Source organism: Diabrotica undecimpunctata, chromosome 6 (assembly GCF_040954645.1).
Source record: "Diabrotica undecimpunctata isolate CICGRU chromosome 6, icDiaUnde3, whole genome shotgun sequence".
NCBI lineage: Eukaryota > Metazoa > Arthropoda > Insecta > Coleoptera > Chrysomelidae > Diabrotica > Diabrotica undecimpunctata.
In genome coordinates this window covers 155,092,840-155,108,333 of record NC_092808.1, presented here as the reverse complement: position 1 = coordinate 155,108,333, position 15,494 = coordinate 155,092,840, and the positions used below count along the sequence as shown (strand labels likewise).

Sequence of the window (15,494 nt, the reverse complement as noted above, 5' to 3'; positions counted from 1 at the left end):
AGTATGCGACACCTGGGCCAAACAGTGTGACGTCACTGGCGCCAGACGTCACAAGATGGCGGCTGACATCTGTCAACTCTCAAACGTAAATATGGCGTCAATTCTTCTTCTTTTCGTCTGTCATCTCTCAAACGTGAAGATGGCGTCAATTCTTCTTTCGTATGTCATCATTCAAACGGCAAGATGGCGTCAATTCTTCTTCTTTCATCTATCAAGCTTACGTATCCTCATACCCCCACGCCCCGACCAATACGTATCCTCATGGCCCCACGCCCCGACGTGTATCGATCAATGATGGCATTATCAAGCTTACGTATCCCCATACCCCCACGCCCCGACCAATACGTATCCTCGTGGCCCCACGCCCTTATTAAATAATTAAATTGTTCTTATTCATATGATTCAATAATAAATAATACTTACCCTTAACTTTAAAATTAAACTTATGCTGATGGTGACTTTGATTGAAAAAAAATTGATTTCAGGGCAGCAACAGTTCTGCGTATTTTCCCATGTTAAATCCCATAAGAAATCTCTAAGGTCCATTCTGGTAATTTTTTGATCTTTTTGTGGTGGGGGTAAAACGGCTCGTCGGATCGTGACGTATGAGGTATCATCGGAAAGGGGAGAGGAAATATGTTAACACAAAAAACAAAGATGGCGGCATTGCCAAAAGGACACTAAGCTTGTAACGTCTAAACAGCTCAACGTACAACAACGTGCAAGGTATCGATGGAAAGGGGAGGAGCCAATAAATACGTAGACACCCAAAAAACAAAGATGGCGGCATTGCCAAAGGAACATTAAGCTTGTAACGCTTTTTTGTCAGTTTAATTGGATTTGCTTCATTTTTTTCAAGCTCGCCTAAATGGACTAATGTTTTAGAACAATTTGTTTCGAAAAAAATTCCAACTGTTTGTCAGACGCGGTGGAATTTTAAATCTCGGTTATCAGTCAACTGACATTACTTATTCCAAAAATTAAATAACAATGCTGGTGCAAAATCTCAAGAGATTTTCGTAATGATAGTAATTTCCAATATATACGCAGTGACGTTTTCGATTCGCTTGATATTTCCGAACCCCCCAAGAAAAAGCAAATGCATGACACAGACACAGTTCTCGAAAAACGAGTATATTTTGAAATTTTGGATACTATTATTATGCAAATAGATACTCAATTTTCGAATTCAGAAGATTTGCAAATTTTTGACTTCTTTGACGATTCAAATTTTAAAAATTACGCCAAAAAATTTCCAAGATACCATTACAACAAACTGTTGAAATTAATAAATTATTATCATTAATTCTCTCATTACCACCAACTTCTGCCTCAAATGAACAGGATTTCTCTTGTCTCAAAATAATCAAAACGTATATTCGAAACACCATGAAACAAGAGAGAATGCCAAGTTTGTCTGAAATGTCAATAAAAAAAATTTTTTTAAATCCCTCCAAAGCTTTAATAAATTTTACGATGACGTTATAACCCATTCTGCTACTTCCAAACAACGTAGACTAGAGTTAATTTATAAACATGTTTAGGTTCTAAATATATAGCAAAAAAAAACAAAAAATTTCCTATGATTTAAGCCTTTTTATTACTGAGGAGAAAAAAAACCTTGCCGACCCTGTCTTTAAAGCCAGGAGCCGCCACTGCACTCAATTTTTTTTTCTAGATCTTGGGAAAATATTCCATGAAAGTATGTTCTTCTCATATGTCCTTTCCATTATATTGCTTAATTGTTTCCTTAAAAATGTGTTTTCTTGAATGTATTACTAATATATACATCTTTTCAAAAATGGAATTAATTTCCAGAGAAGCTTCGAAATTATTTAGAGATTTCTTGTTTATTATTATGTTTGCTTTCAGGTATGTTCCGAGGCAAGAAAACTAGCACCAGAAAGCAAGTTCTAGAAAAGAACCAACACCCCATATCAGATCTGGTGCTGCAGTGGCGAAAACTCCACTCGGTGCTCACGAAAACCATTTATCCGCTAATACCAGCGGTGCAAAACGATCGTATACACGGCCGTTACATAACGCACACCGCCACAGGCCGAATCACCATGCACGAACCCAATCTTCAAAATATACCCAAGGATTTCCAAGTGGTTAATCCGCTAACCAAAGAAAACGTTGATATTAGTTGCAGGAAAGCATTCGATGCTCCCGTAGATTATATGTTGTTGTCGGCAGATTATTGTCAACTGGAGTTAAGGCTTCTTACTCATTTTTCACAGGATAAGTTGTTGTGCAAAATCATGGGAGAGCCTGGGGATGTATTTAGGACTGTAGCTGCTAAATGGAACAAGATAACTGAAGAAGAGGTCAGTACAAAGCAAAATTTCGTTTACTGTAATTTGTGGCAATATAAAAAAAGGTATTTTAGGTTACAGAATCCACTAGACAGCACGCCAAACACATTTGCTACGGCATAATCTACGGAATGGGAAATAGAACTCTAGCGGAACAGCTAAATATGGACGAAGATGACGCAGCTGAGTTTATGGAAACGTTTAGAAACACTTATCCCGGAATAAAAACTTTTATTCACGATACAATAGAAAATTGTAAAGTTACGGGATATGTGGAAACTATAAATGGCAGAAGAAGATTTTTACCTAATATAAATGAAAATGATTCGACTAAAAGAGGTAAGGTTGTCCTTTTTATATTCCCGGATGTAGTAAAAATCATTTTGTCTTTGGTGGGAACGATTTATCAACTACAACAGCTACTACAGTACATTCAACCAACTTACACCCCCAAACGATTAACGGAATTGGCAGAAAACTTTTCGTTGTAGTAAAAGGTACTGGTGTTCTCCATAATTTTTAACATTTCAAAATTTTAGATATAAAATAAATATATGTGTCTATAAATCTAAATAAATTATCTTTAAAATTCATTCGCATAATTTGGAATAACAAAACACATGACAAATAACAAAATGACGGAAATATTTATTTAAAACGCAGAAGAATGCCGAGGACGTGCACATCTGTAAAACATAAACAAATTCGAAAAATGTGTTTATATTACTCGGTGACGCTAAGATAAATTGGAAGAATTCGGTGTTTTAATATTCGGTGTACGAATTTCCAATTCGGTGTACGAATGGGAAATTTTTTTTTTATTGGCTTTGGCTTGAAACCTTTAGCCACGTAATTACACATAGATATTAGTATTCATTCATACAGGATTGTACAAGGAGGACACTTTTCACGCTCAGGGATTCATCAGAGCGGCTTTATTGTAACAAACAAGATATAAACCACGGTTAGGTAGGTGGGCAACATATATGGTAAACATACAAAGGAAATGTTCACGCATACGATAAATTTTACACTCATACCTTTAATTTAATTTTTACAAGAAATATATTTATTTTAAAGATTTTTATATTGTCTTCACTTAATAGAAGATTTACGTTTAATGGTGTACTTAAACCCTCTTTTTTCAATTCTTTTAGCAGCCACGTGCTTGTATTACGATGTAGTGGGCAGTTGAAGAATATGTGATTTAAATCAGCTATACTAGTTCCACACTCACATCGGTCTGTTGGGAGAACTCCTATTTTGTGTAGATGTTTCGGAAAACATCCATGATCTACTTTTAATCTTAAGACAGTTGACACTGTGTTTCTCCTTAGTGTGACATCTTTGTAAAATTGTTTTACATCTACTGTTGGTTGTAATTTGTATAAATTAGTGCCCCTGCTTTCACCAAACTGAATCCATTGTCTGTCCCATTTAAATTTACTATGTTGCTTGATATAGGCAAGTAGGTCACATGTGTTAAATTCTTCTATCACCATACGTGGGTGGTGTAATGGATTTTTAGCTACAGAATGAGCAATAGTATTGCCAACAATATCTGAGTGTGCCTTGGGAATGGGGGGACGAATGGGAAATGAAATACACTAAAATATTCTTCGATTTCTTTAGCAAATACGAGGGGATTTCAATACATTTCAATATATATTTTAAAGAATTTTCAAATGCTACAAAATAAACAATAATATTTAAAATTCCATCTGAACTTTTGCTCCTCATTTTATACAAATTGACTGTAACTGACAATACAGACAAAAATATGCTAAACAAAGTAAGGAATTAAAAAGATTATGGAGATCAGCAGTGCAGTTTACAGTGCCTTTTACTACAACGAAAGTTTTCTGCGAATTCCATTAATCGTTTAGAGTTAGAGTTGAATGTACTGTACATCGAAACAGTGCACCAGGTTGCTACCAAAGAGAAAACAATTTTTTGCCATTTGAGTTCCAGTAAACGTTTCGTAAATGATCTTTATGTTTGTCCGCTGTAAATTTCTGGAAATTTTAATTCTAACAATCTTAGTAAAAATTTTCTGTGTTTAAATGTTTTTGTTGTAATAATCATAGGTCATGCCGAACGCCAAGCTGTAAATACCACGATCCAAGGCTCGGCAGCAGACATAGTGAAGAAAGCGATGTTAAAAATCGAACACAACTTACAAGAAATGTTCCACAAGGCGAAAAACAAACCGAAAATGGTGCTGCATCTCCACGACGAACTGATCTACGAAGTTCCGACTAAATATCTACGAAAAGTCGCAAAAGTTGTCAAAAAAAATATGGAAAAGTCGGTCGAGCTGTCAGTTCCGTTTCCTGTGAAGTTAAAAAGCGGACTTTGTTGGGGAAATATGTCCGAAATAGTTTTATAGTTCAATATTTAATCTTTTTATTTAAATTGTATTTGGCACGTGTCATTTTTATATAAAAAAATAGTTTTTATCATTTAATTATTGTGATATGCTATGACTAGACTTCTTTATATGTTTAAACATTTACTTTTTCAATATTTTTATATATTTCATATAATCTTTTTATTAATTTTGTTGTTGTGAGTGTTCTATTAGGGCTAAAGGTAGGTTTACACTATACTGTGACTTGAATAGGGGACTGTAAGTGCGTGTGGAGCACACTTAAAATTTTTTCATATACTGCATTATGTCAAGATGCCATTAGATAAAAAATAGGCGATATGAGGTTCTTCGTTTGATGAAAATCAATGTTCATGCATTCATTTGTTTATGTGACGACTGGCAGAATTCAGAGGGAGCTAAACCTGGTGCATAAGGTGGATTTTGTAAGAATTCGTACTTTAATTTAGTGATTTTAACGATAGTTTTTTAATTGTGCAAGGAAGTATGTTTTCTCGATAAAAAATTAACTTTTATTCTTTAAACCAAGTCTCTTCTTGCGAATTTTTATATCTGAGCTGATCCAAAACTTTCCAATAATAATCTAATGTTATTGTTTCGCCTATTCGGTGATAGTCCACGAGCAAAATTCCTTTTAAATGCCAAAAACTGATGCAAACACTTTTTTGCGATAAAATGATGCATATAAGTTGTGAGAACTGGCAAAAATCAGTTTTAAAGTCAGCAAAAAGTTAATAACTTTAGGCCTATAAAACCTTATACAAACTCTTCATGTTTTAAATAAGCTTTAATATACAGGGTGTTTCATTAAAACAACAAAACTTTGATCGATTCCGTTGTTCTGACTGACCCTGTATAATCGAAAATAATTTTAAATTACAGACATCTTTGATATACATCAGTTTTGTTTGGAAAATTATTTTATATACTCCATAATTTAGCCGTAATCAAAAAAAGCCAGATCCTTCAGATATCTTTTTATAACAGCAAGTTATTTTCACGATCAAATAATTTTTTTGCATAATAAGCAAAGGGTATGAGGGAAAAATGTGTAAAATTCTAGGAAAACCATAAAAAACCTTAAATATGTTTCTATTAATAAAAATGTGTAAAAAAATTATTTGCCTTACCTGACACCATGTGACTTAAATAATCAAAGTTAAAATGGAGGAAAATAAAGTTTGTTTTTAAAGTTTTTATTAAAAATGCTTTAATTGAATTGAATATGAACACCACGTGATTAATACACAGTATGGCATCTGTTTCTACAGATTCTTTTACTCTTTTAATATAATCTAGATTCTTTATATTGTGATAAATAAATATACGAGGAGTGGTTACAAAATAGTGAGGTTAATGATCTTATTGAATAACTACGCATGCGTCCAATGCGTATGATTTGACCGAAGTGAAGTTTGCATTCTTAATTGAAGTCTCTCCCGTGTTGACATAATTATTATTATGAGCGTGGCCTTCACTTTTATAAGCCTTCAATTACCTGCCATCATGTAACACTTAGCCGTCCCACATTATTCTATCTATGTTAAAAAAAAGCTAGATTAAACATGTGAAATAAAAAGCGATAGGCAATCACCGATCACATTTTTGAGTGATTTAGATATTTTCAAGAGAGAAAGCTTGTGAAAGTGTTTCTACTCATAAAAATGTGTAAAAGAACTCGCCTTATTTGTCTTACCTGACACCATGCAACATTTAATCTTCCTACAATGTTAAAAATCTATGTAGAAGGCTACTAGACTAACGATAGGCACCATGAACGAGCTCACCGACGAACACTTTTTGAATGATTTAAACATTTCCAGAGCAAAAATTATACATGAAATTTTAAAAACGCAACAAAAAGTTGAAAATGTTCTCACTGATACAAACGTATAAAACCACCCACCTTATTCGCCTTACTTGACACCATGTGAGTTTATCTGCAACCAAGGTCAAAAACAAAGAACACAAAACCGTTTTTTAAACGTTTTTATATAGTATAGACAATTTTATAACAGTGAGTTATCTATTTACACGATCAATTAAACGATATACTTAATAAGGAGATGTTATGAGGGAAAAGGGTGCATAATATTTTAATAACACCACAAAAAGCCCCTCAAAATGTTTCTACTGATTTAAATTGTAAAATTACTCACCTTATTTGCCTTACCTGACACCATGTGACTTTTATATGCTTCCAAAGTTTAAATCTGCATTAAAAGATACGGGGGAGAGACGCATACTGAATAAAATAATAAGTAAATATGTGCAAACATACAATAAAAATGTTAAAGATACTTAATCAAATTATTTTGTAGCCACCCCTCGTATGTGTTGCTATTTTTAGATGTATATTACTGTATTTTTAAAACTATTTATTCACTATTTCTGTAATATAAGTTTTTTAAGTGTTTTAAATTATTTTTTCGCAAAATTGTCTTATCATAATGATAATAAACACACTACTACATTCGTCACTACATCTCTTCATCATCATCGGCTGCTTCTGCGCTGATTTCTCCATTGGTAGTGGAAGAAACCTCGTTAGCTGTATTATCCCCTTCCTTTCGCTGCTCTTTTTGAAGCTGACTAAGGTAAGATTCTTGTAATAGTTTTATTTCTGCTTGAAGATCACCGTATTTCTTTTGCAAGCCTCGTTCTCGTTCGGTTTGTCGGCTGACGTCTTCAGTGAGAGACTGTGAAAAAGAAAAAGATAATAAAACAATTTTGTATAAAGTATCCGTGATTTTAATATACTAAATTGCCTGAATAACTTCTTTAAGCACCGAGAAAATTTCGACGTAGAATAAATCATTGGGTGTCAAATCATGTCTAACTGGTGGCTGGACGTATATAAAGTCTAGCAATCTAAAGATGCAAAAACGATACATTCTAGGAAAGGATTGTACAAGTTAACACTTACCTGTATTCTTCTTGGTAATGCAGATTTTTCTTGTTCTTGCAAAAACTTGAACGTATTCAATTCTAAATTAGTCGAATCTAGGTTCTCATAACAATCTTGTAACTGTTTGATCAACGCCTGCGCTCTGGACTGGTACCCGCCTGTTAAAATCTTCAATTTTTTTTCCATTTTAGCAGCTCGTTTGGCTTCTTTCGCCATGTGAGACCTATTCTGTTCGAGCCTCTTCTCCGCCGATTCCAGTCTGTCTTTTTTACTGGCTAAATTGGCTCGAGTATATCTCGTTTGGTTCGGGAGGAACAGAACTTGGCTTAAGCATTCTTCCCACACCTGTAAATTTTTTGTAGTAAATTTACAGAGATTCATAATGTAATGACTTAAGGATAACATTATATCAAGTCTAAATTAACGTACCTGCGTGTAAACTTCGATAGGCAACTCCCCGTGATTCATACCAGTCCTAACTACCTCCATTTCCCTCTTCAATATCCCCTTGGCAGTCTCTAAATCTTCTTTCCTGAACGATTCATACGGATGCTGTTCCAAAAACGCCAATTGATGTGCCTGCGACATGTTGGATCTCTTATTCTGCGTCGGGACCGGATTTTTAAGGTTGTCGAAATGTAACATGGTCACCATCTCGCGTTTGATCAGTTCTTCGGCTCGCTGCAGATCGGATAAGGAATAGCTCTCGTGGGACGGTCGAAGGACGGTCATGTTCACTTCTTGAGGTCTTGGTAAATCACGTTGGATGACTTGAGAACGTAGTGCTAGTTCCCTGGCGGCTTTAGCCTTCAGCTCTTCTTGTATTCGTGCGTCTACATCAGCTTGATCTTCGATCTAAAAAGGTATACATAAATATACAACTACTACTACTCAATAGATGGAGAAACATGCAGGAAAGTTAGAACATGATGGGTATAATGGAAGGCAGTGAGTGTGAACTGAAAGATTGGATGTATATTGAACAGCTAAAATGAGGGGGAAACACGGACAGCACGTTAGAAAAAGAGGATCCCTATGGGATTAAATGAAGTAACAAAAAGGGATAAAATTGAAAATGAATATATTAGTCTATAGAAATAAGATTTTTCTCGTGACACTGACCCAGCCAAGTAATATTGTTGAATTGCGTTCCTGGGATGACTTTATTGTAATTTACAGCATGTAAAATTAATGCAAATACTGAAAAATATCGGAATAGATGACAAGGATATTCGTGTCATTAAAAATTTGTACTGGAATCAAACTGCTATCGTAAAATTTGGAGATAACTACACCGATGGAGTTAGACAAGGTTGCATTTTGTCGCCAACATTATTCAATGTTTACTCGGACCAGTTATTTAAAAAGGCAATTGAGAGACAACCATATGGCATAAACATCAACGGGGAACTACTTAATGTGATTAGATATGCAGACGATACAGTAATTCTGTCAGATAATATTGAAGGTCTCCAAATTCTGCTTGATCGTATTCAGGATGTATGAGAGGAAATGGGTATTATATATTAGTATAGAGGGCCTTAGAGGTATAGGAAGAAAACAAGAAAATATTTCTTTATGTATTGCTTTGAAAATAAAAAATCTCAAATAAACTAGAATTTATTTCTTGCTAAATATGCTATCAGATACAAAAACCTGAAGTTACAAAACCATTTGCCGAAAACAAAAGTTAAACGCAATTGATCGGGGTTGACTCAAACCGACTCAAAATGAATCCTTGGAAAACAAGAATAATTTAATAGTAATTATGACACGTTATATTTCCTTATACAATATTATTTTCTAGGCAAATAAAAAAAATTTAAATAATCATAAAAACAATACATGGAGAAATTTGCTGCAAATGATTTTGTATCTTCAGTTTTTCATCATTGAGATTTTTTATTTTCAAAGCAATACCTAAACCAATACTATTTTATAAGTAATTGAAGAGGATAATTTGTTTTCTTCATAAAAAATAAATTATTTACGAAATTTATTAAATAAGTATTATAAATATTTAGGTTTTACAACAAAAATTACCAAATAGTATTAAAAAATATAAAAATTGCTTAAACAAATTAGATGGTATATTTAACAATGTATTTATTTAAATAATGCACATAAATTAAGAAAAGAAACATCCAAATCCATAAACAAGAACTAGAAATACTTTAACAGCTCATTCCCCCTCCAAATAAGGCCTATTTTGAAGCTTTGTAGACGATGTCGTTGGTGCCGAATTTGGCACATCAAAACTTTAAAGTATGTTCTTTCAAATGACGCTAATTAGATCTCTTAATTGTTATAAACAAAGCTGCTGTGAATTAAAAAAAAACTGACTTATTTCGTCCCAAATTGTCCTAGGAGAACTTTTTCTTTTTTAAATTTGTGAAAAAATAAAAACTTTCCAAGTACCTGCAGGCAATAGTGAAAAAGTTATTTTAATTGTTTAAAAGAAAAAAATCTACATGATTTTGCAATATTAAAAATTGTTTTTCTTCATTTTCTTCAAATAATATTGATAGAATAAATATTCTTCTTTCATAACCTACCCGTAGAATTACTGTAGCTTCATTATTTTATGACTTATATTGTTGCAAAAAGAGATTAATATGGGATAAACAAATAAAAGAACTTTTAAACTATTTGACCGATCGATTCGAAATTTTGATCACAATTTAAGCACCGCAAGTCCCATTTTCAAAAATCGAATTAATATTTATAAAAAACCGAAATTTCTAAATTATTTTGCAACTTTCTAACCAACAAATAAGGCTAACAATATTTTTAAAAAGCCATTTTGAAGGTTTTTATATTACTCATAAGACATTATTCCTAAATTTGTTTCAAATGCTTCACTTTTTTCTGATAGACAAAAAAAGAGAAAATTGACCTTAATTTGTTAATAACTAATTAAGTTAACACAAAAAATCGACTGTGAGAAACATATAGGTTCTTGTTATAGAGGTCCATACTACTCAAAACAACTGTAGTTTGCCTGGAAGAGCCTGTGTCACAGACAGGGTACTTTTTTGCTTATTTCTCTGAACTACATGTCTTACCAGGCTTTATGGAGAAATCAAAAACCATTCTGACCAAATATGAAAAATATTGTGGAACAGCATTGATGAAAATACCACGCGAACAGCGCGGATGATACTGAATCGAATAAGAACCGGCGTATCACCAGTCAAAACCAACCAAATAAAGTGAAAGAAAACAGACAATAGATGCAATAGTACCTACAACATCGATGACCTTTGGCTTAGCAAGCAAGAAACGTCGGTCGTAGCCTCAAGTATTGCTCCCAAAATTTTGGAATTATTAACACAAAAAAGTAAGTGTATGAACCTAATTGATTCCAAAAGAAACTTACTCTTTTTAATCCTTTACTATAAAAAAGTTCAAGAATCGCTTCAAAACTGAGCCACATAATTTTTGTTCATAGAAGTTTCAACACTATAACAGTGTTGAGTGAAGTTTTGCATATGCTGGGCGAGAATGGAATGTCTTATCTTGTGTTTTGAATTATCTAATTACTTTAATGACAATATAGAATAGCAATATTGAATCATGTAATGAGTCATATGTGTACGATTTTGATACCAATTTGCTGAGTATAAACGTTAGCATTGATTAAATCATCATAGAATACCAAAATTTCATACATATATACATATGTATGTAATATCGGCATCCCAGAAGCACTGTATTTAAATAATGATTAAAAGCAACATGATCCTGGTTTTAATGAACAATGATAACAATAACAAAAAAAAACAACTTAATACTTTGTATTGCCTCCCCTAGCCTCTATAACTGCCTGTACACGTCGGCTCATGTTGTCTATGAGGTTGCGACTATCATCTCGCTGGATGTTTTGCCATTCCTCTTCTAGAGCCAGACGAATTTCTTTAATTGAGGCTGGTGCGACTTCGCAGCCTTTAATATTTGTACCAAGCATGTCCCAAACGTGCTCTATTGGGTTCAGATCTGGCGAACACGCTGGCCAGTTCATTTTATTAATACCAACTTCCTCTAAATATTGCGTGACATACATTGCAGAGTGGGGTCGCGCATTATCTTGCATTAATAGAAAATAATCGCCGATATATTGAGAAAAGGGTACTACGTCATTCGCTAAAATTTCCTTAATATACCGGTGTGAAGTCAACGAACCCTCAATAAATACCAATTCAGTGTGCGCCTCTCGGGATATTCCTGCCCATACCATCACCGAACCCCCTCCATGGCTAAAGCGGGAACTGAAAGCGCATTCCGCAAATCTCTCTCCAGTTCGACGCCAAACTCGTTCTTTCCCATCTGATGAGTGAAGACAGTATCTCTACTCATCCGGAAAAAGAACATTACTCCATTGTCTCCAATTGCAATAAAGTTGAAATTTCTATAGTTTGTAATAATAAAAATAGAACAAAATAAATGTTACAGAAAGATTTTTAATAATTGTTTTATTTAACAACGATTGTCAATCCTAAAATAGAAATAGTTAACAACAAAAATGTAAGATATCACTTACCATTTGTGACTGAGCTTGCTCGGGTTCTTCCTGGTCTTCATTTTCGGGCACCACGATTTCATAGTCGTTTTTCGGTTGTGGTAAACTGCTCAGCCCCATTTTTAGTTGATCCTTCATCGACATCTGATACATTCTGTGCTCGGCTGGTGTACTTCCTACATCCATTGCTGAGAACAGATTACAAGATCGTTTTTATGAGAATAACACTGCATAAATAGTGAATATGTATGCTTTAGTCAATAAATAAATACCATAATTACAGAATTCTTACCTTCCTCTGGATTAATACTAAGCTTATCCCTAACAGAAGGTGTCATTCCCACCGGCGTCTTCCCCACAGGCACCAAAGCACCACTTCTAGGTGTCATAAATCCAACGCTACTGCCAGGAGTGCCACCTCCTTCGCTCCTACTGGATCTGAACGGCGTGGCAAGTACGGTATTCGGGGTGCTGACATTCTGAGCTTGAGGCAGGACCCCGCTGAAATCCGAATTGTGTAGCGGAGTGTTAATGCCGCCTTTTAGGGGCGTATCTACGTGTGTGAGAGCCATCATGTTCTGAGCTTCTTGTAAAATCCTGTGAAGAAGATAGAAAAATGAATGTACGATATTTATTCAAAATACTAACGAACTTCGTTGCTCCCTAGAATTAAATAATTTGTCAAAGTTCTATACATTATTTTAAATCTTAAAAAAAGATTAATGAAATCGGTAAAGTTGTTCTCAAGTTATGGCGTATATATCAAAAAAAGTATTCCAGTCAACTGAAGAAAAACAATTGTTTAGACCTATAAAATTTGCATTACGATAGTCAAAATATGTAGCACTATGATCTAATTATTTAATATTAACATTACAACTAAGATAACTAATTATTACATGATGAAAGTTATTGGGAAGCAAATTGTCAAATGTGTCATAAACTGACAGTTCTTGATAATCTTCAATACTGAGGAAAATGAGATCCAAAAATACTCTACATTGATTTGGTATGTTATTTGATTACCTCAGGTTTAGGTAAGAGAAGCATTCACATAGTAGCTTGGCTGGTGAGTAAGCCCAAGAGGCCAGTGGTAAATTGTATTCGCCAAATAAATATCAGGCCCATTGATTTTAATAGTTTACTATTGTATTGTCTTTAATAGTTTGTAATAGTTTAGCTAATTTACTTACCTATCAGTCTGTGGCGCAGGTGTCCTTGGTGTAGCAGCCGCTTGAGGGTTGAAAGTATAATCATTCAACAAAGTATCAGTAGTTTCAACACCGCTTTCTGTAACTATTTCCCTAGCTGCTTCACTCGCTTTGCCCAACTTCACCACTTGATGCATTTCTTGGTCTGAAATTTGTGGTTCTGGGAGCACCAACTTCGATCGTTTTTTAGCTGGTTCCTGGTTTTGTAACATCGCTTGAGGAATGTCGTTTTCCTTGCGCTGCTTTAATTTCTGTTTATCTTTTTTACGCTCTCTCTGGAAATAAATAAAAACTGTTTAATAGGTTTCATTTTCTGAAAAAGCAGAGATATATTATGTCCAACATTTCTCTTCCAGTTTGTCTTTTGAACAAAGTCAAACTGATGAACTTCATAATAGCGCAAAATTTTAGAATTTAACTGGTCCCAAAGACAAACTTTTAGACAAAATAAATATATTGAATATATTTTAAATAGAATATGTTTTATAACAAGACATAAGAGTAACATTCAGTTAATTTACCTCCTCTTGTTCACTTCTTAGCTCCCCATCCAAGTGCTGTTGCCTCATTTTTGAAAAATCGGGAGCCATAGGATCTAATACTTCATTGGATGTATCATAAAATCCAATCGCTGGTCTCTTTTCGAACGGTATTTCGGCATTGTAGTCTACTCCTCGTTTTTTCTTTCTGCGAGAAGTAACTTCTATTCCGGCAGCTCTCAGTTCTCTGCGTTTCTGGAGAGCTGCTAAACGTCTCGCCTCTTCCAATTGCTTCTCACGAGCCTAATAAAAAATTAATTACAAACTCATTTAAAGATGTTTTACATTTTGCAGATTAACAGAATCATACTGGATTTCCATATACATAAGAATTTAAGAATAGAATATCAAGCGTTAAATATCTGACAGAGAAGTAGGAAATACATCTGTTGAATGTCAAACAAATTTTGACAATTTGAGCAGAAAAGTAATATTGAAGACTGGCATGTCAATTTTACTTCAATTTAAAATTTTTAAGAAACTGTACCAAACCATGCCGTCCTTCAAGTTAACCCTGTGTCTAGATTAATGGTCTTTTTTCTCATATGTAGAAGGTTTAAAATAAGGATATAAAACTAACTACAATAAAGCCAGATATAGTACTGTGTAAAATAAATTTCTTCCTCTTTTAACATACTAAATAGTATATATAGTTTATAGCTTTTTGAGTAGGCTAGAATTAAAATCGTATTCATCAACATTCTATCAAATCGTTTCTTAACGAAAACCTATACGACATGAACTTATTTTTCGTTGTAACATGTTACAATTTACAAAAATTCAACATATGCCTCACTTCTTGTCAAGAAATTCAACTCCTGAAAACAGTTTACCTTCCTCTTGGCCTTTTTGCCTTGAGTATTGGCTAATCTAGCTCTAGCTTCAGATAACATCTCTAATTCATCTTCATCCATATCTTTGGGATCTGGTCTTGCAGGTTTTGTCTCTGGATTTGGGTCAATCTCTCCAGGTTTCAGCTTTCTGGGATCATCCACTGCATCCTCACCTTCTTCTTTCTTTTGTGCTTGATCCCTAAAAATAAGATAGAAATGCAACCAAAATTTTGATACCAAAAAATAAATGTCGTATCTAATAAAGCCAAAAACTTACAATAAATATTCATATCTTTCCAAACACTGTGCTGCGGTTCTTCCAATAATGGGAGCAATTGTTCTCCACTGAGTAGGCATAAGTTTAGCCAAATGTAATAGTTTTTCATCTTCCTCTCTAGACCATTCAGTTTTTTTAATACTGGGATCTAACCATTCGAACCAACGGGCTTTACACTGTTTTGCAGACTTTCTGTGAAGTAGCGAAGCTATCCTAGACCATTGGTTTTTACCATATTTCATAACAGCAGCTTTGAGAATTTCATCCTAAAAACCATTTTCACAGTAAATTATTAATGTTAAAATAATATGAACGGCTACATTAACTTTGTGTTATACATACCTCAGTGTTTCTCCAAACACCACCTTTTATCATTATTCTAGGCATTTTGATTACTGTAGTATTTCTCAGTTAAAACAAAATTGAAAATTAACTTTTGTGAAATTTCCACAATTAACCTCAAATCTAGACAAAAATTAAATAAACTAATGACATCCTCT

At 33.9% G+C, this 15,494-nt stretch overlaps 2 protein-coding genes across 3 annotated transcripts in view; one reads left to right on the top strand and one right to left on the bottom strand.

Moving 5' to 3' along the window:
• PolQ (DNA polymerase theta) overlaps positions 1 to 7,195 on the top strand; it is a 26,257-nt gene extending 19,062 nt beyond the window's left edge. The window contains exons 13-15 of one of the 2 annotated variants that reach the window (XM_072535880.1): positions 1,873 to 2,330; positions 2,393 to 2,657; positions 4,406 to 7,195. In XM_072535880.1, the coding sequence (XP_072391981.1) occupies positions 1,873 to 2,330; positions 2,393 to 2,657; positions 4,406 to 4,707 (1,025 nt within the window). In that variant the 3' untranslated portion in view covers positions 4,708 to 7,195. Of the gene's footprint in view, positions 1 to 1,872; positions 2,331 to 2,383; positions 2,658 to 4,405 lie in introns of those variants that run through there. The other variant, XM_072535881.1, reaches the window with a different exon arrangement.
• On the bottom strand, positions 5,922 to 15,494 carry Cdc5 (cell division cycle protein 21). Its single transcript, XM_072535882.1, has 10 exons — positions 15,337 to 15,494; positions 14,995 to 15,260; positions 14,718 to 14,916; positions 13,867 to 14,127; positions 13,328 to 13,620; positions 12,427 to 12,731; positions 12,156 to 12,322; positions 8,045 to 8,470; positions 7,634 to 7,960; positions 5,922 to 7,406 (listed from the first exon to the last, which is right to left on the bottom strand). Exons 1-10 carry the CDS (start codon positions 15,379 to 15,381, stop codon positions 7,188 to 7,190), a joined length of 2,508 nt encoding a protein of 835 aa, XP_072391983.1. The 5' UTR covers positions 15,382 to 15,494; the 3' UTR covers positions 5,922 to 7,187.

Excerpts from the sequence above, each read along its gene's own strand:
- Cdc5 (XM_072535882.1), bottom strand. The coding sequence starts at position 15,381 with ATGCCTAGAATAATGATAAAAGGTGGTGTTTGGAGAAACACTGAG. Across the intron at positions 12,323-12,426 it reads TAGTATTAATCCAGAGGAAG|CAATGGATGTAGGAAGTACA; the intron begins GTAAGAATTCTG and ends ATCTGTTCTCAG. Across the intron at positions 7,407-7,633 it reads CATTACCAAGAAGAATACAG|TCTCTCACTGAAGACGTCAG; the intron begins GTAAGTGTTAAC and ends TCTTTTTCACAG.